This window comes from Macaca fascicularis, chromosome 16 (assembly GCF_037993035.2).
Source record: "Macaca fascicularis isolate 582-1 chromosome 16, T2T-MFA8v1.1".
Taxonomy (NCBI): Eukaryota; Metazoa; Chordata; class Mammalia; order Primates; family Cercopithecidae; genus Macaca; species Macaca fascicularis.
The window spans coordinates 33,584,577-33,610,819 of NC_088390.1; the positions used below are offsets into that span (position 1 = coordinate 33,584,577).

At 36.3% G+C, this 26,243-nt stretch overlaps 1 protein-coding gene across 2 annotated transcripts in view; it reads left to right on the forward strand.

Annotated features, from left to right (window-relative positions):
• Positions 1-26,243, forward strand: part of NLK (nemo like kinase) — a 152,634-nt gene that overhangs the window by 85,954 nt on the left and 40,437 nt on the right. For both annotated transcript variants that reach the window (XM_005583202.3, XM_005583203.3), the window contains exon 3: positions 5,052-5,107. In XM_005583202.3, the coding sequence (XP_005583259.1) occupies positions 5,052-5,107 (56 nt within the window). The remainder of the gene's footprint in view (positions 1-5,051; positions 5,108-26,243) is intronic.

Below are 26,243 nucleotides of genomic sequence, written 5' to 3' on the forward strand. Positions count from 1 at the left end.
CTAAGGAGTTGGAAAAAGCAAAGGCTGCTCTAGAGGTATGTTACTTTTCAAGGAATTTGGTTTTGTTTGCTGTGTGCCTAAAGTTTGTGGTTCTGGGCAGATTACTGTCACATTTAAAATAATACGGTCTCCCATGTTCATGGATTGGAAGACTCAATGTGATTGATAGGTCTTTTCTTCGCAAGTAGAGCTATACATTTTAGTGTAATCTTAATCACAGTCCCAGCAGGGTTTTATGTCTATATGTGTATGGAAATTGACAAACATCCTAAAACTTATGGAAATGCAAAAGATCTAAAATAGCCCAGACAATCTTAAAGATGTTAAATAAAGTTAGAAATTCATACTACCAGGTATTGAGACTGTTGTCCGATATTGAGACTGAATCCAAGGAGCAACAGAAACAGAAAGTTTCTAAACTGGCGTACCACATACATGTTCACCTGATTTGCAAGAAAGGTGCCACTATAATCCAGTGGGGAATGGATGACCATTTCAATAAACAGTTCTGAGTCCATGAGATATCCATATTTAAAAAATTAACCTTAGCCATATGCCATATACATAAATTAATTCAAAATGGATCATAAATCTGAAAGGTAAAATAATAAAACTCCTAGAATAAAACATAGGCAAATATCTTCATGACTGAGATAAGCAAAGATGTCTTAACTGGACAGATAAAACAGCCATAAAAAATTATTAAATTGGACACCATTAATGTTAATTTCTGTTAACATTAATGTTAAGAACTAAATGTTCATCAAAAGTTAAGAGAATGAAAAGACAGACCTCAGACATATATCCAATAAAATACTTATTTCCAGATATATTATGGGCTAGAACAATTTTTAAAATAAATATTCAGTGTTTGAGGAAGACAATTAGAAATAAATGTTTTACTTGATATTTTTCAGACTGAATCATATATAAAGAGCTTCTATAACTGAAGATGTTTTGCCCAAAGACTTAATGAAAAATTTCACAAAAGAGGATAACATATCAAAGTGTTCAAAGTCATTATTCATCAGAGAAATGTAAATTAAAACGACATTGAGTTAACCCTATGTACCCAACAGACTGGCTGAAATTAAAAAGACTGACAATACCAACTGTTGGCAAGGACATAGATCAACTGAAACTCTAATCCATTGCTAGTGAGAACATAAATTTGTAAAACTACTTCAGAAAACTGGCAGTTTGTACTAAAGCTAAATATACACCTACCCAATGACCCAGCAATTCTGTTTAGTATACACTTAAGAGAAATGAATGCATATATTTACCAAAAGAGTGTACAAGAATGTTCGTGGCAGCATTATACATAATAGCTAGAAATTGGAAACAATATGAATGTATGCCAACAGCACTCTGGATAAGTACTTTGTGATATAGTCCAGTTGAATAATAGCACACTACACATCACCAAAAAGGATAAACCACTGATTCACACAGGAGCATGAATGAATCTCACAGGCATAACAGTAAATGAAAGAATCCATACACAAAAGACTTTACTCTTTATTATGCAGTTTGTGTAAAGTTCAAGAACACACAAAATGAATCTTTGGTGACAGAAGTAAAAACAGTGCCAGGATGGGTTTTGACTGAAAAAAAGGGCAAATGGGCCGGGCGCAGTGACTCATGCCTGTAATCCCAGCACCTTTGGAGGCCGAGGTGGGTGGATCACGAGGTCAGGAGTTCGATACCAGCCTGGCCAACATGGTCAAACCCCCTCTTTACTAAAAATACAAAAATTAGCTGGGCGTGGTGGCGCATGCCTGTAGTCCCAGCTACCTGGGAGGCTGAGGCAGGAGAATCGCTTGAATCCAGGAGGCAGAGGTTGCAGTGAGCCGAGGTCATGCCACTGCCCTCCAGCCTGGGCAACAGAGCAAGACTCCCGTCTCAAAAAAAAAAAAAAAAAGCAAAGGGGCTAAAATGCCTAATTTCTTAACCTGGGTGGTATTTACATGGAAATATGTGTGTATATAAAAATTCATCAAGTTACAGTCAGGATTTGTATACCTTATGCTACAACTCTATAAAAAATAATAATATAGTCTCTACCGTAAAAAAAACTTAGAATCTAGAATCTATTGTGGGGAGAGAGTGAGAAAAGAGTAGCTCCTTTGCTAAATGGGATTTAACTGTTTTCCTTATAGGTGTCTTATTATTGTCTTTGAGTCTATGGCGGAGTAGAAACTCAATAAATGTTGATTCTATGAATGAACAGATAAATTTCTTGTCTTTATAGTTAGGATTGAGACAATTATTCACAGCAATTAATTATTTTATTGATAAAGGGCTGACTGAAACTAAGCTATTTTCTTATGTAACCAGTTTATAGTGAATCTTCTAACATCACGGAGGTTAAAGTCCTAAAAAGCAGCTAACATAATGAGCTTTTATGTTTCTTAAAAGATTTGTGAAATGTGCAGACACTGTTAAGAAATGTGTTTGGCAATGACTATCATTTAAAGACATAACTTTAATTCATGTTTTAATTAGACAAGTTTGCTTGCTTTTTTTGTATTTGAAATCCTTTGAAGAGTGTGGTATTTGAGGATATTTCAGCTCTTTACAAGCCAAAGTCTTCATAAGCGTCCACCTATTTATATCTTAAGGCTAATCTCATGTACTTTATTCCCTCAAATATTACTGGGGTTTATAGAGGATCTCCAGCTATTTAAATGAAGTCTGGAGTCTCGAACTCTGCCAGTATACCTTCTCACTTACTCATTTACGTGCTTTTGAGATTCCTAGATCATTACTGATCTAAATACTGTTTTTACCACCTAGAAGCACTGTAGAATGCCATCCTCTGATAAACATTTTGGAGTAGAAAGAGCAGGAGGATAAAACAACAGGCGTTTAAAAAAATTCCAGGCATAGTTTAAAATATTGTACCTTTCGAACTAACAATCACAGCTAAATGCTGTAGTGCAAATGTCTATCCCTATTTTATATGGCTTTTTTTTACAAAAGGCCTCATCAAATATGGAGTAAGAAAGCCTCATTCTTCTCTATCAAGGTTTAAAATGTATGGTTGTCACTTTCTTCTAGATAACCTCTAATTATAGCAGATAGATTTGAAGTGTAAAATAGCTTTGTATAATGGACACTGTCACTCATTGCATTCTGTTTCCCCCTTAGACAGGATGTGTGTTGCTCAGATACAGAGTTTAGAGTCCGAAAGATGTCAAGTAAAACACTAATTTCTAACTGCCTTCCTCAGTTGTCAGATATTCATGTTAAAAATTGTTCTGGCACATAATGAGAAATTTATGTGAATTTATTGGTTTAAAAAATATAGCTGGCTAATTATAGGTTTAAAAAATACATAGAAATGAAATAATGTATCTGTCATATGAAAAAAATTACTCTTCAAAGAAACTGGAAAATCTCTTATTTTCTGTTTATACCAGAATTCTAAATATAAACATTTTAATTCAAAAGGAAAGATAGATATTCCTTATAAAAACATCTAAACTATTTAAAAGCCTCTAACTGGCTTTAAAGTGAGTGAAGAATTTTTCATTACAATAGGCTTTAATTCATAAAATAAATTTTTGCTTAAAATTTATAGTGAGAAATGCTTGACTGAAACAAGAATAACCTTTAAAATGAACCAGGTTTCTTCTACACATAAATTGCAAGAGGAAATGAAGAAGAAATGGTGGAGAAACCTTTGGATTATCAATCATACTATGTAAATCTTATTTAGCTCCTGATTTAGACTAACAGACTTTTTTAATATGAGAAAATAGGAAATTTGAGAACTGGATATTTGATGATGTTTTTAAACATTTACATTTTAGATTTGATCATTGTAATTTTAAACTTTTTTTTATTAGAGATACTGATTATGACTGAAATAAGTTTGGTGTATGCTTGAGAATTATATAGGGAGAGTAAAGGATAGAAATGAAATAAAAATGTTCATGTGTGTGAATAACTGAGGCCAGGTATTGATTACATGGGTATTGTTTATACTATTCTGCCCACTTTTATATGTTTGAAGTTCTCTATAATTTAAAAAAAAAATTTAAGCTACAGATCATAAAATTTGAACTGGTACCACACAATTTATTTCCTGTTAAGTAGTTTCTTCCATGTCCTTTGAGCTTGGTATTTCTCATTAGCTTAGCAAGACAGCTGGGAGGGGATTTGTTTGTTATGTTTTGATGGCAGAAGTTACACGGGTACTATGCTGCTTTTATAAAGGACTTGCATCGTAAAGTCTTTTTTCCTCACCCTAGTGACTTCTTTTCTTACAAGAATCTTGGAATAAAATCGAAAATGCTTAGTATGATTTAAAGACTTTGTGTAGTGTATTTCATACCTTCCTCTTCTACTTTATGTTAGTCTGTTTTCTTACTACCCTCTATATTCCATAAGCACTGGTTTTTCTGTTTCTAGAATCTGCCTCAGCGTCTTTACACTGCCTGCCCATCGACCAACTCCTACTCAGCCTTCAAATTCTAGAGTAGTGTTACCCAGGGAAGCTTTTTCTCTCTACCCTTCTTTACATTTTTCCTCCATAGTAATAGATGTTATAATTACATATCTGTAACTATTTGTTTGTTTAGTGCTTACCTCTTCTGTAGTCATGAGAGCAGAGATGATGCCTATTTTGTTCAACAGGATAATCTAAAAGCTTAGTGCTTGACAGGTAGAATGCACATAGTAAAGGTTTGTTGAACAGAGGAATAAAGGAATGAATGATAGATGTGGCTCCTCACACTCTTTAGTGTAACGTTGATTCTTTAAAATAGGACGTTTATTTTAAAAACTCTCTCCTGTGCAGGGATTTTGGTAGCATGTGGTGTAACCCAATTGCCTCTCTCATTGTGTAAGTCTTTTGGATAGTAAGTTTACAAATCCATCTTAATGTTTAGGACTGTGTTTCTTGACAGATGAATTTAATTTTCAGTGGGCAATTGTAACTAAGCTTTAAATCATTAAAGAGTTGTTAGTATTTACTTGCTTTTATGTTGAATTTTGTTTCCTTTTTAGTTCTCTAAATTTGACTTTTTTTTTCCTTTTCTCAGGTACTCTCTGCCCTTGACATACTCCAACCTCCACACATTGACTATTTTGAAGAAATGTATCCTAACCAGGGAATGTGAAAGAAGGGGACAATTTTTAAAATTAATTTGTTCTTCTAGCACCTTTTGGGGTTCATGCCTTCAAGTATTTTAAATCTCATCCTTGCAGAAGTGATTGAGTACCTGGAACCAGGTAATTTTGAAATCCTAAGTGTCTGGCAGAGCTCAATATTATCAACATACTCTATGTGTTGATGCCACAGAACAGAACATCTGAACAGATATTTAATCCCCACACAGCCTTATGAGATAGATTATTACCATCCCCATTTTGCAGATGAAACCATTGAGGCAGCTTTGTTGTAGTAGAACCCAGGGAAGTGCTTTTACCACTATGCAACAGCTGCCTGTCAGTTAAGAGAGTAATACTGCCCTTTTTTATAACACTTGGGGTAAGATAAAAATTACAGGATTAATGTAAGTTAAGTTGTCTTATGTTCCTTAGAATGGTGGTGGTGGTAGTGGTGATATTGACCTAATAGCCTTTACTTATATAATTTTTATCAGATGCCAGGCACAATTCTAAGCTCTTTACACATATGTTTAATTTAATCCTACAAACATCCTCTGGGGAAGGTATTATGATTATTCCCATGTTACAGAAGAGGAAATTGAGGCACAAAAGGTAAGAAATTGACCAAGATCACAGAGCTAGTAAGTGTGGGGATGGAGATTTGGTTCCAGGTATTCTGACTATGTAGTCTTGCTTTCAGCCCTTACCTATGTGATTCTCAGGATAGAGCCCTTAACGTTCTCCTGTTACTACTGTTAATGTTTAAAAATAGTATGTTAGACATTGTGAATAATAATGAACTATAAAATAATGATAAAATAATGCCTGGTGATAGCTCCATGGTAATAATATAATAATGCATGGTAATAGCTCCTGGGACTGTGCATGAAAAAAACTGAGACATAAGTTAACCTCCCTGACATTCCTGGGCAAAGTGTTACCAGTTTCCATTCCGCATTTAACTTGGTAAAACTTTAAATAAAAGACAGGAAATCCTAAGTCATTGATTTTGGTAAGCTCATGATTATGCAGTTTATTCAAACTCTAGGCTTTTTTATTAATACTTTAGACCTATGACTCAGAATGGAAACCCATGTAATAGTGAGATACTTTTTCTGATTCAGCAGTGAGGTAATGAAAATCTCATTCTTACACAGGGGGTAGGTAATTCCATATGAGGTTGTTATCTTTGATAACTTCCTGAGAAAATAGGAACAATTAAGAGCTTCCCAAGATAACTAAGCTGGCTAAGGATTTGGGAAATCTTATATGGTAATAGAATTGTCACTGATCAACACTGCTGGGTTGTTTTGATCTTTTAAACCAAAAGCTCTTGAATGCTAGTTAGCCCTCCATAGATGTGAGACTGCATCCATGAATGGAAAATATTTGAAAAAAATAATAATAAAAAATAAAAAGTAATATGGCTGGGCACAGTGGCTCACACATGTAATCCCAGCACTTTGGGAGGCTGAGGCAGGGTGGGCAGATCGCTTGAGCCCAGGAGTTGGAGACCCAGCCTGGGCAACATAGCAAGGCCTTGTCTCTACCAAAATTACAAAAAAAAAAAAAAAAATTTGCTGGGTGTAGTGGCACATGCCTGTTGTCCCAGCCACTTGAGAGGCTGAGGCAGAAGGATCAGCTGAGCCCCCGAGGTCTGTTATTCTCATGGTTACAGTTTATTATAGCAAAAAAGATACAGACTAAAATCAAGAAAGGAAAACAATTTAGAGAGTCTGGCATGAAGTTCCATTTGTCCTTTCCCAATGTAGTTGCATGGACAGTGCTTAATTCTCCCAGCAATGATATATGACAACATGGGCAAGTGTTGCCAACCAGGGAAGTTTACCAGAGCCTTGGTGTTCAGGGTTTTTATTGTGGGTCAGTCATATAGGCATGAAGCACCCATGTGAGTGACCTTAGCTGCTCAGTCTCCAGCCCTCCTTTTTCCCTTCCCCTCCAGAGGTCAAACTAATACAGCATGGCCCAAGGCCCAGGCAAAGACAGGTATTCACCATGTATCATATTGTTAACATAAACTATCTGGCATGGCCAAAGCCCCAGGTATACTAAGATACTATTATCAGGTGGATATGGCAGTGACCCAAGTCACTTTCCCAAAAGTCCGGGGCCAGTCTTGAAGATTTTTGGAATGGGCAGGGTTTGGACAGCCCAGGTCTGCCGAGTTAACCCTTTACTGCACATAGGCCATGTGGGAGGAAAGAATGTTTCTATGTAAGTTAATTGGTGAATATGGGTATATTGAATAAAAGCCAAATATATTTAGGTTCTCTTCATTGAACACTTAGTTAATTCATTATATCCATTTTTTACCTTATAGTTCAGGCACATATTGTTTATATCAGGCATTAATTTTGGTACTTGGTTTGAAAACTGTGTATGTGCTTCTGTAAGATAAGAGTTCTCAATCACTTATTATTATTGGCCATAATTTAATTGAGTCCAGGAGATGTTTGATTCATCATTATTTCAAATAACAGAGGGAAAGTTAGCATAGTTATGGTTTAAAACCATGAGCGATATAGGTGGCTTAGTAGCTGTTGGTAGCAAATTTCAGTCCATTTCATCAGTTAGAATGTTTCTTTGAAATTTTCCTCCTCAAAATTGTTCATAGATGTTTAAGTAAAGAGCCTTTGTCATAAAATATTCATGGAACCCACTGGTATACCATTTACTTAAATGTTTTGCTTTATTTCATCCTGTCATATCACTTAATTTTTTAACTTCAGGTTAAAAATTTGACACGTTACTCTCACAGTAATTAACTGACTACAGATGGAAAAATCAAATCTTTCAAACCTAAACTTCAGTAGTCTTCTGTTTTCTGCCTTATAATTCTTAGCTATATGTAGAAGCATGCATAGAAAAAAGGTAAGCGTTTTCCAGTAATAGTGTCGATTGGAAAAAACTGAATCCTTTTAACATAAAAAGGAATCATACCTATAGCGGCCACAGGATTATAAAGACTTTTTAGGAAGGAATGGTTTAGCTTGGAGTACAGGATACTGAAAAGTTGTATTATAGAACAACTATTAAATGAAAATGTAAGAAATACCTTAGTTACGTATATGCTCTGCCTTCGCTGCTGATTCTTTTAGTGTCCTAAATGGGAGAGTTTTCTGTGTCCTTTGTTTTGTTTTGAGACGGAGTTTCACTCTTTGTTGCCCAGGCTGGAATGCAATGGCACAATCTCGGCTTACTTCACCTCCTGGGTTCAAGAAATTCTCCTGCCTCAGCCTCCCAAGTAGCTGGGATTACAGGTGCACGCCACCATGCCTGGCTAATTTTGTATTTTTAGTACAGACAAGGTTTCACCATGTTGGCCAGGCTGGTCTTGAACTCCTGACCACAGGTGATCTGCCCACCTTGGCCTCCCAAAGTGCTGGGATTACAGGCATGAGCCCCTGTGCCTGGCCATGTGTCCTGTGTTTTTGATACAAATAAATTGGTTGTAGCCGAAGCAAAAAAAAAAAAAAAAAAAAAAAAAAAATTCCTCAGTTTCCTTACTCTCTTTTTTCTCCTTGAAAAATAAAAAACCTATTACCTAAAACTTAAAAATATTAAAGATTAATAGGACCTCAAGTTACTATATGAATTCAGCATACTATATTATCTATGTCAGCAGCTCCCTCTGTAGTATCTCCGAAATATGGCACACACATTACAAATGGTTTTAGATGTTTTTTAATTTGGAGGATTATTGTGTCTACAGATTTTAGAGTAGGTAATATTTTGAATTTTAAATAAGTGATCCTGGGATTATGCTTTTAAGAAACTATTTTGAGGTCTGTATGAAGTTCTGTTGTTTTAGGCAAGTTGTTAGTATATTGTTATACATCTAATGAGTTTTTTAATACTTAGTTGAATGGGTCAGTACATCGAGTCAAAAATATATATTTATATTAAGTTGTGAGGGAAAATAAGTAATCCTAAGTGATTATCCACTGTACATAAAGTACCACATCATTACACTTTTTCTAAGATTAGAAAAGTTGGGATATATATCACATATTCAAGTTTTAATAGACAAACATTTTAAACCAGCAGGCGCTTTTAAACCTAATATAATAGTTAATATAATTTTAGAAAATTTGAGTTCTATGTGCGTTTTGGTGTAATCAAATGTGAAGTAAGAGTATCGGTGTATAGTGTCTGCGGTTAATCATGTATTTCCTAAAGAGACTGAAACTGTAATAAAATTATTACATCATACTCCCCAAAAATTTAGTGTGGATTTTGAAACACCATGCATTTTTAGATAACTTCTTGAAGCAACAAAAAAAGTCAATATCCAGACTGTAAGTTTTTGTAAATCTGCCTACAGGGTTCAACAGATGTAGGACAGACAAGTCAGATGTGAAAGGAACAATAACTTCTATCATGACCTCTGTATCTTTTAACTTTTTGTCTTCATAGTTTTTAATCTATCTAGGAAATATATTATTTAATAATTTTAAAGATTATGTATTTTTCTGAGCTGATGTTTTAGCTTTTAAAGGATTACATTTTTCATTTTGTACTTTGAGTTTCTATTTGGAAATCTGTGTGAAAACAGTTTGGTACTTAATTACTTTGAGCCTACTGAAATTTAAATCAAGAGAAACCAGTTCTAATTGTTTGATTAGAAAACGGAATTTATTATGCTTCAGTTTGGATTCTGGATGCTCTACAATGCACATTTACAGGCCCTTTCCCAGAAAGCACTAGCTACCTACAGGGTTGGAAATAAAAATTTGGTTTGGTTTGGGAAAAGCTTATTTTTGACTTGAAGCATAACTTAGCATTTTATGAAGACGAACATGGGTGGTGTGAGTCTTCTATGCTAGAAGCAATTACATTCTCAGTGGAAATGAGAGGTCTAGTGGAGTGTCCGTACACACTGGTTTGTTGAGACGGTCTCGGATTTTACTTGATGTTCTGGCATAATTATTGTGAGGTTCTCACTCTCAGAAGTGTCACTGTTTGTATGATAGGTTTTGCCTGTGCAGGCAGTGTTTTAAATAGGAATCTCTTGTCATAAAGACTGAGGAAACCTATGTGTCCATTGCAGCCAGTAAGAGTCTCTAGTGCTTTGAAATAGCTGTATAACCCTCAGGGAATCTTAGGAGTCATTGAAAAACTAAGAACAATGGAAACAAAATGCATATATGCTTATGTAAGTGTACTCTTTCTTCAATAATGGTACTACTAAGGACCAGAAATTTATATCCCGGGAGCTTTGAAGATTCCCATATTGTAAGAACTTCCCGTTCATTTATTCCATAAACATAAGCATCAACTATGTTTCCAGATTCAAGACATTCTGTCTGTTTTATTCATTGTTACATTACCAGTACTTAGAACAGTGCCTGACATAAAGTAGGTACAAAATAAATATTTGGTAAATGAACTAATAGATGATTTCTGGTCCAGGTTTATAATCTAGTGGAGGATACAGTCACATAAATAATGACAATAATATAGGTTGGAAAGTATAATGATAGAAAATAACTGCCCAGGCATGGTAGCCCATGCCTGTAATCCCAGCACTTTGGGAGGCCGAGGTGGATGGATCACTTGAGGTCAGGAGCTCACGACCTATCTGACCAACATGGTGAAACCCTGTCTCTACTAAAAATACAAAAATTAGCCGGGTTTGGTGGTGTGTGCCAGTAATCCCAGCTACTCAGGAGGCTGAGACGGGAGAATCTCTTGAACCCAGGAGGTGAAGATTGCAGTGATCGTGCCACTGCACTCCAGCCTAGGTGACAGAGAGAGACTCCATCTCCCCACCAAAAAAACAAAAGAACCAAAGTATCCTGAGAGCACTGGGGGGTTCTCATTTTTACTCTCCCCCATTTTAGTTTCCCACTGAATTACTAGAAAAACATTTGATGATTTAAAACAAAAAAACTTTCACTTACCCACTATCAATGATCCTTTCTTCTTATCTCTGAAGCCTAGAACAGAAATTTAAAGAAAGGAAAAACCAAGAAAGGTTGATAGAACAATCCAGGAACAGATAAATTCCTGACCTAACCACCATTTTTGTCAGTATCTGGTTAACCTTGCTTATTCATTCAGCCAAACCTTTAGCACTACTATTATATATGACATTGTACTAACCTCTGGGATAAATACAAAGATGCATTGTTCATTTATTTAATTTTAATTTTAAAAATGTAATATGTGAGATGCTATCCTAAATACTTTATTCATATCTCCAATTTATAGATGAAGAAACTGTAGCTCAGAGAGGTAAATAACTTGTCCGAGGTCACATAGAAGTAACAGAGCTGTGATTTGAACCCGTATTGTATAGTCCAGTGGGCCAGGAGTACTCTCAACCCACCATGCTCTGCTGCCTCTTAATGCTTTCCCGCAAGGAAGATACTATAATCAATGGGGGGGAGATGAGATGAGATGTAAAGGGATAACTAACATGTGTGGTAGAATGTGCCAAAAGAATATAGTAAGGTGGTGTGGGACTTTAAAAAGAGAGACTACTTCAAGCAGAAAAAAACCATAGGGAAATGGTGTGGAGAAAAGACATGTCAGATGAGCATTGATGGATGAGAAGAATTTGGACAGGTAGCATTTAAGAGGATGGATATTCCAGATGGTGAGACTATCAGGAGCATTATTAGGGAATGGTAAATCATCTAGTTGACCAGAGTTTGATATGCAGAAATAATGAGAAATTAAGCTGAGTTGGGCCAAGTCATAGGGGATTTTGAATGTTGAACTAAGGAAATTGGTCTTTATTCAGTTGACATTGGGCCCCAATGAAAGATTTTTGTGATGAAGAATAACAGAATCAGAAGTGTACTTTAAAAACTTAACAAGGAGTTTATATTTGATAATGGAAAGGTTCTGGAAATAGTGCCGATGGTTGCACAACATTGTGAATGTGCTTAATACCACTGAATTGCCCACTGAAACATGATTAAATGATCAATTTTGTGTGTATTTTAACGTAATTTTTTAAAAACACCATAACAAGGACCTGACTGTTGGAGCTGAGAGGCAGTGACTGTCGTGAAAGAAGAACAGAAGGATGTTTGGCATCTTCCCAGATGGTTTTTCATGATGCTCAATGTTTGTTTTATGCCCTTTCTAACTTTACCCTCAGCAAAGATGTACCAGCAGGTAATTCAAAATATGGTTGTTGCCATCACCTTTAAGGAGTTCATGGTGTAATAGAGATGATAGACAGTTTTCAAATAATTATAGTACCAGAGTAATCAATTTTACAATAGAGACATTAACCAAATTATCTTATGGATAAAAAAAAAAAAAAATGCCCTGCACTCCTTCTCTACTCCCCTACTCCACCCCCCAAAAAAGAGCTTGGAAGACTTACCTGCAACTTAATAATTTTCATAGAATAAAACATGTTCAGTAGTCCTTCCAGCATCAATTCATATAAGAACAATTACATATTAGTAGGATAAGTATATTTTCAGTATTTCTAGTAACACTCTCATTTTTCCACAAAATTTTAATCCATGTCTAATTCCTGTTCATGGGTCTGTGTAACCCTTTTTGCATAGCTTTTCTAATTAAATAACAATATGAAACAGTGCTAATAGATGGTACAACTAAGTGGATAATCTAATATTCATTCTGTAAGAAGTAGAAAGTGGGTACTGTGAACAAATGTATTAGATACTGTGTTGTATCATCTGTCTAGACAGAGGAGGGAGATCCTTTTAAATGGACCACCATTTTATTTCATCTCTTCTCAGTTCCCGTAAAAAGTACTCAGAAACAGACTCTTTGATATACTTTTCCTAAACTTTTCTTGTAGATTTTTGTTCTCTGTTTATTTTGAATCTTCTCTGTTCTTCCGAACTGTTTCTTTTAGTAACTTTGTCTTTTAAAATCTCCGAGCACAAATGAGCTACACTGGTGATGGGTAACACTGGCTAGGTAAGGACTAGCATCTGTAGATTGGTGTGTTTAGAGACTTGTAACACTGGTAGCAGTCTGCTCTCAGGTTTTAATGACATTTGTGCAGCTTTACAATAGATCATACTGGAGTAAATGCTCTCAAATTCTGTTGGGCAGAAGGACATTTGACACCAAATTGTCTGGACATGGATGTAAGTTTCTCAGACCTGTTAAGGAAAGGTTACTCGGGTCTAATTTGAGGGTTCATTGTCTTTTGGAGAAAGTGTTGATATTCATTGTATTGGCAGTAAGAAGGACAATGAAGTTATATGACTGATAACATTCATCCCTTACCTTCTGAATGCATTGAGAGATAATTGAAGAATTCGCCCTTTCTCTTCATGAATGAAGAAATTGATACAGTACAGTGTTCCTAATCTATATAGAGGCTCCTCTTTCAAATATGGTTTTTTATACTCCAAAAAACAGTGACATTCCAGTCACTTTGGCTTCTGTTCCTCAGCTCTTAATCTCTGGGTTTGTGTATATATTCATTTGCTTTGGAGGGTTATGATGGTGGAAGATTAATCACCAGTCTCTACCATCTATGTTTGACAGACACAGAGCTTGCCTTGCCTTCTCCAGAGCACTTTCTAAAGGAGAGAGCTGAAGTTCGAAATAACATCATTTTCTCTAGAATGCTCTTCTTGTTTTATTACATACATGGTTATAGCCTTAGTGAAAACTCATCTGACAGATCTTATGGACTGTAACAGAATGACAGCTTTCCCGCTTTTTTCTTTTTTTTCTGGTGATTGGATTGATTTTTTTTTAAGTCAGTTTTAAATTACAACTGAGGTAGTTTTAATTTTTGACATTCTATTCAACAAATTTGTTACTTTACAAAGAAAAGGAATCTGCCTTTGCCTGGGAAAGAGATTGTCGTATTCAAACGTTTTAACAACATGACCTTTTATTCCATTGATTTCTATAGAGAAGCACAGGCATGCTTCAGAAAAGGTCAGTGATTCTAATTGAAGCACACCGATTTTTTTCTAGTTGCAAAGGCTCCCATGCTTTTTGTTGCAGAGAAGATGATGAGATTTAAGGCTGACCATTTGTTACAAGAGAACACAATTCTCTCTGTGACACATTGTTGTTTTTCTTTCATGTGGAAAGCATTGTTTGAAATCCACCATATCTGTAAACCAGATTGTCATTATCCACACTATTCAATGCCTTCACTTTTATTTCAGATCAGCCAGTTTCATATCTGAGTACTAGGTTGAAATTTCCTTCCCCCGTGCACCTGATTTTGGAAGAAAACAAAAATGTGAGCAGAGAGATTTTATTAAGTCTCACACATTTATGGCTGTAGATTCTTTTTTCAGACAGGAATGGCAGGATTTCAGAATTTGTGTTTAAGGTACCTAAGCATGTTAGTGCTTAAAGTGCTTAACCATGTTATCACTTAAGCATGTTTTAACTGTCATTCATGTACTTGTCATATAAGAGAATCTATGGCTTGAGGGTGCCAGGCTTGGGCTTCTATGTACTACAGTTTATTAAACCAAATTTACTGTGTCTTTTGGAAAAGTCACCTGACTCATATTTGTTCCAATATATATCACATTGAAGATGAAAACTTTTTTTTTTTTTTGAGATGGAGTCTCGCTCTGTCGCCCAGGCTGAAGTACAGTGACGTGATCTCATCTCACTGCAACCTCCACCTCCCGGGTTCAAGTGATTCTCCTGCCTCAGCCTCCTGAGTAACTGGAACTACAGGCACATGCCACCATGCCTGGCTAATTTTTGTATTTTTAATACAGACAGGGTTTCACCATTTTGGCCAGGATATTCTCGATCTCCTGACCTCATGATCCACCTGCCTGGGCCTCCCAAAGTGCTGGGATTACAGGCATGAGCCACCGTGCCCAGCCGAAGATGAAAAGTTTTAAAAAGGGATTGTAGAACCTTTGACCCATATGGGACCTACTTGATAAATGTTTAATATTGTAAGATTTCTTTTTTTGTAATCTGGCTTAGCATTAGTTTCTGTCCATATTAAATGAAGAAAGAATGATTAAGTTTCCACTATCTGAAATCAGTAGAGAGTTTAGGAATTAAAGTAGGGTTTTCAAAGCTTTCTGTCCGTATTCATTCTGTAGGAAATAATTTGATACAACACGTTCCCATTTTCTTTTCCCAACTCAGATAAACCAAGTAAATACCTTTATTTTGCTCTCTGAAAGTTTTTAACACATCATTAGAACATCATACAACATCAGTAGCTCATTGCACTTGGAACATTAAATATGTTCTCAGACTTCAGTTGAGCAGGGAAGTCAGCCCACTGTCCTTCTGAACTCTAGATGGCAAAAGCTTTTGACCTGATAGTTTTTTTACATAAGACAGTATCACAACTTTTTTATAAGCACAACTTGAACTGTCCACAGTGGTTAGCTGTCTGTTATCAAGTGTTTATTCAGCAGTGCTTTATTATGACATACTTACACAACACCTTGTCATTAGTAAGCATTTATTTTTAATACTTTGTAAATTCTCCCAGTTCTTATTGACTCTCTAAATGCTGTGTAATGAATCAGCTTTATTTTTCCTCTTTTTTTTCTGAAAGGTATGAAAAATGTAAGTCATAGTATGTTGGCAGGCCTGAACATGGGAAGATGGAAAATTGGCCTCCATCCATACACGACATAATTTTCTCCTTCAGCCTGAGATCCCAAGGACCGCTCCCCTTACGATGCCCTATAGTGAAAGTCACATCACCTCTTTTAGTTCATTTAAAAGGCCTTCCTGTCTGCATAACGATTACTTAGGCTTTAGTGTATAGCAAATCCTGAGATTGTTTTAAAGAATTGTTTAAAGTTCAAACTCAACAGCTGGATTTTTTTTCCTCTCTGCTTTGAAGAGAGTCACTATAGTTGGAACAACTTATTCACGCTAGCTCTTTGAAACACCTGTGTTCCAAGTGAAGCCAAAAAAAAAAAAAAAAAAACATAAAGCTTGAATCTAGTCTTTTCGCCTCTCCATTAAAAAATAAATATATCTCTAAAACTTCCCAGCTGGTGGGAATGAAATGCTGTCAGTGCTCCCAACTGTTAGACGGTAATATTGAATAACAACAAAGTCACACTTAATTTGAGCTTCTGAAAAGCCTCATAACCCCATTATCATTCTCCTGAACTGCTTAACCTTCTGGTTAACCTTCTGATTATTAGCCTCTTGACATATTTAATTCAGGTGTGAGAGTTTAGCGAAGCTCATGGGACTGTATTTATTTCATCTTTTTGTCATGTCCCACTGTGTTGACTTTATTTTTTAAGGTTGCTAGACACCAGGAGGCATGTGTTTCGTGGAGACCTAGAGGTTTCAGAAGCCACTAAATGTATCAGACTTGCCATAATTGGAGGAAATGGAGAATCAGTGGGGCTTTTAGGCACTTCATAGACCAGCTGAGTCTCCTGCTATCAACCGAATTTATTTGAGAGCAGTACCTCAGGAAACTTAATAGACTTATAGCACACTAGCACAAATCTGAATTTTAGCCAGTATACAGTTTATGTATGTACTGCTGATATTATTTTGCTCTCTACATATTCTGTGCCTGTCATTATTAAGTATTAATCAAAAATATTGAATTGTATCTTTGGCAGTGGGTTTAAAAATTATATGTTTAATTGATAGTTTACCTCACGTAGAGGTGGCAGGAGAACCAGATGGTAGAAAATAGGATCAGGTTGAAGTGGTGTTTTTTTTCCCAAAGAAAATATGATTTGCATGAGTAAGCAAAGTTTTGGGGTTTTTAATGTGTGCTTTTGTTTTGGGGGGATATGGGGACTTTAATCAGTTATAGGATATTAATATTTTTCTGTAATTAGAGTTAAATATGAAGAATATTAATCTGATAGGTAATATTTATCACCCTGAGCTCAAGACTAAGAAACCCTTCAGGTTATTAACCCTTTACCAAAACCAGGAGTTATGCTGTGTGAAGGTTCTCAGAGGTCTCACAGAAACTAGTACTTTTAATTGTTCCCTCAAGTTCCCATCTGTCAAAAATGTGTCCTGTAGGAAACCTTTCTTGTTCTAAGAAAGGGCTTTTTGTCCTTATATGAATGAATGAGTAAACTCTAAAGGAATGTGCCTGTCATGGACATGTTTTTGATGCCAAAAACCCTGCATGAGACCACATTAATAAAAAGTGAATAAAGTTTTTCTCCTTCTTCAATGGTGATATACTTTTGAGATTACCTAGTCTTTCCTTTTGAGATCACAGTGGCTTAAAGGAGCTTTTTTTTTTTTTTTTTTTTTTTAAAAGACAGAGTCTCACTCTGTCACCCCAGGCTGGAGTTCAGTGGCATGATCTCAGCTCGCTGCAGCCTCTGCCTCCAGGGTTCAAGGGATTCTCTTGCCTCAGCCTCCTAACTGGGATTACAGGTGCCCGCAACCACACCTGGCTAATTTTTGTATTTTTTAGTAGAGACAGAGTTTCACCGTGTTGGCCAGGCTGGTCTTGAACTCCTGATCTCAGGTGATCCACCCATCTCAGCCTTCCAAAGTGCTGGGATTACAGGCATGAGCCACTGTACCAGGCCAAAAGGAGCTTTTTTGAGTGGTCACCAATTTCTTTGTTCCTTATATTCTTTTGTTTTTTTCCCTGGAGAGAATGTTGGAAAGAAATAGAGGCACAATCATACATTTTGAAAAAGCCTATGGACTTTGATATTAGGCAGCACTGAGTTCAAATCCTGATTTTTTTCCTCCACTTACTAGCTTTTTGACTTTCAAAAAGTTATTTGATACTCCTCCCTAAGCCTCAGTTTCCTCAATGGAAATGGAGATGATATTCTTACAGAGCTATTTTTAAGGAATAAATGAATTAACATATGTAGAACATTTGGCATACCACCTAGCATGTATTGATGTGTAAAAAAAACTCATTTCCCCTCCTCCCTCATATGATGATGATGATGATGATGATGATGATGATGATAGCAGCTACCACCTAATTCATTTTCTGTGTGCCAGGCATTTATATGTGATTCTAAATCCTAGCAGTAACTCTGTGTAGTAGGTGTCCCTGTACCTGTTTTATAAATGCAGAAACAGACTCAGAAGTTATTTAACTTGCCTAATGTTATCAGGCTACTAAGTGGCAGAGTCAAGATTCTAACCTTGGTCATTTTGATTCCAAAGCCTACAACAAACACACCACCTCCCACTGCTGAACCTGTTAACTCCTCATTTAAAATCAATTTCCAGGCCTTCTCCCTCTAAAGTAGAATTGTTTTGTTGTTACCTCTTCCTTTAGTTTTCTATTTTTGAAGTTTGCTTTATCTTTTGAAGGACAGAGTACAAGAACAAGGGCTGTGATCTAGTGCCATGTCCACTGCACGCTAGCTAAGACCTTTGATTAATTTCTTTACCTCGCTAAACCTCTTTGCTCATCTATATAATGGGAACCCATAATGGGACTTACTTCTTACAGTAATTAGGAGTAGGTGAGGCAAAATAAATTTAAAGCTGGATGCCTAACACAGAAAATTTCAGTAAATTTAAGCTGTTTTTCAGTCAGACGACTTTGTTCATTTACATTAAAATATTTTTGCGCCTTCTTGCCCTCTCCTTGAATTTTACATATCAGTGTCAGTCTTTTTCCAACCTCTTGACTATTGCCTTGCGTTCATCCATCTTTTTTCTCTGTCTTGTCATTGAGTTAACATGTTCTCTACACCCACTTAGTACCCAGTCAGTGTTTATTGATGCTAATGATGATGGTTAAACAAAGATGCTCTTGGCACCAGTCCTGCAGGCTCTGAGACTGCCTGAGTAATCATGACTTCCTAAAAACAGAAAAGTACTCAATCATCTTATTTGTAATTGAAGGTCAGAATTTGATGTCAGCATTTGTTTCTGTGGTGACTGTGTAGCTTTTTCTGAAGAATTACCTTTGACAGTTGGGGTAGTCAGTATTTCTGGTGTGAGGCTGATTATCATGCATTCTTAAATTACTTCCTAAAATAGATGCAGCATCGTAGAGGTGGGTTAAACAAATATTGATCATGGTACAGATCTGCTTTAATTGGAGCAAGAGGTCAGGAGAGGCTTATCATTGAGGTGTAGATGGCTGCCAGGCTATAGATTAGTTTCCTGGTCTTCTTGCCCATAATCTTTTTTGCATCAGAGAAAATTGTACAGGCCTATTTTTAATTCTAAGCACCCCTCTTTGTTCTCTCCCTTTTTGATATCTCTAATATGTTCCCATCTAATGTCCTTGATCTTCAGAAGATGTCTCATTTCTTGCTTTTTCTTGCCTCAAATTCTGTCCTCCATGAAAACGTTTTCTTCTCAGCAAACTTTGTGGGAATCTGCTTATTATATTTGGGCACTGTCCACTAACAGTTCAGCTGCTGACACTGGTTGCATTATTCTAAAGAACCAGTTTTTAAGGTTGAATTTGAAACCCATTAATGGTGACAGGCTTCCATAATTTTAATATCCAAGTTTTTTAATAAAAGGAAGGAAATGGAAAAAATATTTTTAAGATAAACTTTTATGCAAATAAAAAGAAGATTGTAACCAAATGCAAATAAATACCTCACTGTGGCATATTTCATTTAGTAGAAAGTAGAAATTGTTATTTTTTACACTATCTAATTATTCCCAAACTTATATTTTTAACTTTTATCTACCATCAAAGGCCTGTCCTATATTTCCAGCAATCTCTAATTTAGACTTTAAAAACAAATCTGTAAAGGGCTACTAGTCCAAGCCCTGTACCCCCCCCACACACATAAAAGTAGCCAGGAGTTCCTTTTCTTTTGTACACATACATATAAACATTTATACGTATGTATACACTAACTTTTTAGTTCTCATGCACTTAAAAAATATGAGGGGATATGAAGCTATTTAAGCATATATGATTCATAAGTGCAGGGAAAATGTTTCTTGTATTGTCAAGATTATTTTTATAATTTGACTAAAGAAGGGTAAGAGGTAAAAGACTTGAAGGAAGTAAATACTCAGGAGGTGGAAAGAGACACTGAGATAAAGAGAATGAGGTAGCAAAATTTGCCTCTTGATTTTTTTATCCTTTTTATTTTTAAGTCATTGGCCAAAAGGTTATCATTATTTGTCAGACATTTCTTCACTAGCAGTTTAGACTTATTATGTGGAAATAGCCACATGTTGTTATAAGGATTAAATGAGGTGACCTATGTTAAAAGTGGCATGGTAAGCTCAAAAATACTTTTCAGCAAACAGATAAATCCTCTGCAAATGTGGATTTAAAATGTGGATTTTTTTTTAGCATAACTTGCTATTTGTGTTGTGGGGATTCATGAAATAGTTCATATAAAGTACTTAAAGAAGTGTCTTGCAAATAGTGAGCACTCAATAAATGTTCATTTTATTTTTATTACTTTTCATGTTGTTTATAAAAACCTTTTTTTTTTTTTTTTTTTTTTGAGACAGGGTCTTGCTCTGTTGCCAAGGCTGGAGTGCAGTGGTAATCAGGGCTCACTGCAGCCTCGAACTCCTGAGCTTAAACTTAAAATCCTTTCACCTTAGGCATAAGTAGCTGGGAATACAGGTGCGCACCACCACAGCCAGCTAATTTTTAAATTTTTTTGTAGAGACAAGATCTCTTTATGTTGCCCAGGCTGGTCTCGAACTTCTGACCATAAGCGATCTTCCTGCCTCGGTCTCCCAAAATGCCGGGTTAATAGATATGAGTCGCTGTGCCTGGCTTAAATAAATTGTTAAGGATGAACCATTTTAGGAAACCAAATATGAGTGTATATGTTTTTTATACAGTATAGATAAATTGCCAACTAGTTTGCACATCTGATGCAGTAATTTGTAGGTGCTGAAGAAAGCTTTTTTTTTTTTGATGGTTTCTCACTTGTTGAAATCTCTTTAGTTATTGGAAATTAGTAATTCTGATTTAGAGATTTATCTCTTTAGAAGAATATATCTTTGTTGTGCAACTTTGTTGCTTTTATTCCTGGTGGCTCTATGATGGCAAGTCTGGCTTATTCAATTCGAACCTAAGGAACTTTATGAGATGAATAGCCGTAACAGTGTTGTAATCTTTGAGTGAATTGCAGTTGCTTGTTTAATTGTCTGTCTCCCTTGTTAGGCTGTTGAGTTTCTCAGTGAAAGCAGTGGGCTGTCTTGTACACCACTGCATTTCTAGTATCTAGATTGGCATCTTGTACATGCTGCTATTCAAAATTTGTTGAAGAATGAAGACAGTGACTTCTCATTTGGAAAAAACATGGCAAGGGAGGGAATACCACATTATGTAATACAATATTGATTTTCTGATTTTGCTTGAAGCCTGGTTTTTGCAACATTTAAGTAATGGCAGTCTCATGTATTTCGTTTTCTCTTTTAATAGTAAACAAATAGAAGTAATATAACTTCATGGAAAGGGTCAGACTTCAGAATCATTACAGTCTAGATTTAAATGGAAACTGTGTAGAGCAGCTTAACCTCTCCCAGCCTCAGTGTGCTTATTTCTTAAATAGAAATACAGCAGCTATAAAGTAGGTGTTATGAAGATTAAATGAGATCACATATGAAGTGGCACATAGTAGCTTCAAATAAACATTAACATTCTTTCTCCTTTTCTTCTCCTCATAGCCCATAATTAAGAATAATTCAACTGTTTTTTGTTTCATAGAAACCTGCATATGGTGGTGATATTTGGTTAAGAAATTGGAATAGCAGACCTGTAAAGGCACGTTTCCATGGGAAACAGCTTGGCGGGAGTGGAGAGAGCACTAGATGAGGAGTCAGGAAACCTGAGCTAGTCTTGGCTTTTTACTGACTGGGAATGTGACCTTGGGTAAAGAATCTAACCTCTCTAGCCCAAGTTTGTGTTTCTTTTAAGTGATATTCTCCAGTGACTAACATGAGAAAGCAGTAAAAAAGCTCGAAATACTATTTTTAAAAATTAACTCTTTAAAACAATACAGAGACATTGTTATTTCTCTTGGGCACCTGAGACATCAGAGCTACCCTCCTCCCCCACCCCCACCAAAACATTTGCATCATTCAGGTTTTTTTTTTTTTTTGAAGCAAATCAGTACATTTGGAATCCATATTTCATGGAGCTACTTAACTAATTGCTGCAATCAGCAGCAATTTGTTTTATAGTAGGGCTGTTCAAATCACTTTGAGGTTGGCATACCATGCACAGTGTGTTTTTAACAATCATATTTTTAATGGCACGTTTAAATAGGAGAGGTGGTTAATCTGCTCATATTCTTCTGAAAGCCTTAACTTTGGTCCTATAGTTTATCTTCATCCAATGGTAACTTAAAGGGCCATAGCAAATTCATTGACCCAGTGGGTGCACCAGCTGTTGGAGTGGCTGTCCCATTTAGAAAGACCGGCAGAGGGAAGGAGCACCCTGTTTTCACTCTTGTTTGGAGACCCTCGTTAAATTTCTCAGAAACAATAATCAGATAGATGCTGTTCAAGTTAATGGCACCTCTGAATCCCTGTCAAGAGAGCTTTATTTAATGTGCAACAGACCTGGAGTGATGCAGGTGCCTTTTCAGGACCTCATTTAATTTAAGCTGCTTTAGTTGGCATGGCAACTAGTTGAGACATCTGGGAGACATTATGCTGGGGATTGAGACTTCAGAGGATTTCTGCTAGAGCAAAGCAAAAACCATATCATAAGGTGGTGTGTATTGCTTCTGAATTTTTGAAGCTATATTGTTAGAGCTTCAAATTCAGGAATTATTTTCCAAAGAAAATTTTAAAATGTTGGCCTGGTTGTTACATTGTTTTCTATAAAGAAAAACACTGCATTATTCATGGAGTGAAAAATGTATTTCCCCTAAGAATTTACTTTGCTAAACTAAAGCTTGACAAAACATATTCTCTGCAAAGTGGCTGTTTTAATCACTTTATAAAAATCCTATATTTAAAATTTTCCAGTCTTTTATGTTTAAAAGATACTAAAGAAAGGGAAAGCATTTCTGCACAAGGGTAAATGGGAAATGGTAGAGGTAGACAGGAGCTCTATGTATTTTGCCCTGAACTTTCCAGTTAATTAAAGTTAATTAACCTGCCCCTATTCTTTTTTAACCCAACCTGTCATCTTCTCAAGAAGCAGAGATATAAAAGTAGCATTATTTTAAACTCTCCTTTCTTAAATATTATAATAGATCATAGAAGGTTGAATGAAAGGTTTTTGAAGTTCATGGATCCTGAAGATAGTGACATAGTGATGTAGTCATTTGTGCTTAGCAGAAGGCCTGCTAGTTTATATTTTGTGAGAAATTATGCATGTGTGTATGTGGTCTTAGTATGAAGGAATTGACTTACCATTTGAAATCATGCTCTATATTCATTTTGAATACCTTTTCAGTTTTTTGATATCTGGTAATACTTTGCTCAGTGTTGAATCATATGAAAGTGTTATTGTTGGTCAAAAATAGTTCAGTTTGTCCATTCAAATCCAGCAGGTATAGGGTGAGCAACACCCTGACCTGAGAGGTTTCATAATGCTAGATGAAATGTCAGATTTCTTTTTCTGAAATGAGTACTTAGTTATAAAATATCTGCTTAGAACAGTACTCCCTCCAGTCAGTTTTCCATTTTCTCCTTTCTTTGAAAATGTAGTCACTGTTAGAAGAAAGCATATGACATTATTTCATGCTTATTCTCTGTTTTTGGCTTTTGTATCAGTTTGTTTCATTTATAAATTTATAAGTCAAAGCAAGATTTTCCAAGTGCCAGCACTGTGATTTCAACCTGATAAACTTGAAAATTAAGATGTTTTCTCTCCGCTGCTTGCGAGCTTACCAACTGTCACTACTAACATTAAGGATTCTGGCATCACAACTTGGCTGCCAATTTTGAAGATATGTGAAGTAGAATAGAATATAATCTGTTCTTCACATCCATGGAAGAACTCTTCAATCCTGGCAAAAGCAAAAAAAAAAAAAAGTCAATAAATTCAGCAGATCTGACTGACATCCCATACACATAAATGCTTTATACTTTTTTTTTGAGACAGGGACTCACTCTGTCACCCAGGTGGGAGTGCAGTGGTGCAATCATGGCTCACCGCAGCGTCGACCTCCTAGGCTCAAGTGATCCTCCCACCTCAGCCTCCCTAGTAGCCGGGACTACAGATGCATGCCACCATGCCCAGCTAACTTTATTTTTCTTATAGAGACAGGATGTTGTTAAGATGCCCAGGCAGGTCTTGAACTGCTGAGCTTAAGTAATCCTTCTGCCTTGACCTCCCAAAATGTTGGGATTACAGGCATGAGCCACCATGCCTGGCCATTGGTACTTCAGGATTATTATTTTTTTTTTTTCCTGTATAAGAGCTCAAGTTTCGGCCAGGCCCGGTGGCTCACACCTGTAATCCCAGCACTTTGAGAGGCCGAGGCAGGCAGATCACCTGAGGTCGGGAGTTCAATACCAGCCTGACCAACATGGAGAAACCCTATCTCTACTAAAAATATAAAGATTAGCCGGGCATGGTGGCACATGCCTGTAATCCCAGCTACTCAGGAGGCTGAGGCAGGAGAATAGCTTGAACCTGGGAGGTGGAGGTTGTGGTGAGCCGAGATCATGCCATTGCGCTCCAGCCTGGGCAACAAGAGTGAAATTCCGCCTCAAGAAAAAAAAAGCTCAAGTTGATAACTGTCTTAGTCCATCCATTCTGCTATAATAAAATGCCGTAAACTGAGTGGTTTATAAACAACACTAATTTATTTCTGACAGTTCTGGAGGCTAGGAAGTCCAAAATCACAGTACTGGCAGATTTGGTGTCTGCTGAGGGCCCATTTCCTAGTTGACAGTCTTTAACTATAACCTAACATTGTGGAAAGGACTGACAAACTCCATTAGGCCTCTTTTTATAGAGAGGCTCTCCCCTCATGACCTAATCACCTCCCAAAGGTCCCACCTCTTAATCACATCTTCTTGGGGGTTAGCATTTCACCCTATGAATTTTTGGGAAGACACAGATACTCAGAACATAACAAAACACTTAATACAGGGATGGCAATTGTGAAATTTTTGTTTTTGTTTTGTTGTTTGGGTTTTTTCTGTGTAATAGTCCTTTGTTTCCTCTCCCTTGAGAATTCTGGAACCAGTGCAACTCAGGAATATTGGGACTTCTGATTAAGACTTAAAGGTGCAAGCAACAGTTTTTTTATATCACCATCCTGTGACTTCCTAGTGGAAAAGAAATTTTTAGTACATACTAGCAGGTTAATATCCTTACTATGAGAAGCAGTATTACAAAAAAATTATCACCCCTGTAGAAAATTGAGCAAAGGACAGGAACAGTTTGCTCTCTTGCTTTTCCTTTTTTTTTTTTTTTTTCTGTCTTTCATGGTCACACATATGTGTGGCCAATAAACATGTAAAGAGTTTTCAACCTTAAAACACAGTGGATAGAACATAAATCTTTACTACCATTCCTTCCTGTAGTCCCCTTAAATTTCACTAAAGCGTTAAAAATTCAGACTAGAAAAGGCAGAAATCTAAGGTGGCAGTAATGAGAACCCAGAAGCAGGTTGGTTCTTGCTACAGAATGTCAGAAAGTCTCAGGAATTAGAGGCATCAATTATCTCAGAAAGTGGGGATACAGGTGGGCCTAAACATCGGATTGGTTGCAAGACTGTTTTAGAAGTAGTAAGATGCTCAGATCTTCCCCCACCCTGCTGGAGACTAAAAGTTTATTCCCTGGACACCCACTAACATAGAATTCTGGCAGCCTGACCTATTCATCCTAAGAAGGAAGATTGGAGAACTCTTCTGAATAAATGCTTGACCCAGGAAGGAGGATCTATATATAATTGAGGGTTCCTCATGAAATAATACCTTAAAGCTCTAAGCACTCCCACAGAGCTACATAATAGTGAAACAATAATATTGTAAACATCCAATGGCAGGAGATGACTTAACTCCTGACATATTACGTAAAATGGAGTACTATTTAAGCATGTAAAATGATATAAAAGAATATATATAATATCATGGAGTTTACAGTATTTTAAAACTTTTTTAAAGTATATATAATATCCTCAGATCCACATAAAATTCTATGTATCGGATGTTTATCTCAAGGTTATTTAAAATAGTTAAAAATAGGCCAGTCTCAGTGGCTCACACCTGTAATCCCAGCACTTTGGGATACTGAGGTGGGCAGATCACTTGAGGTC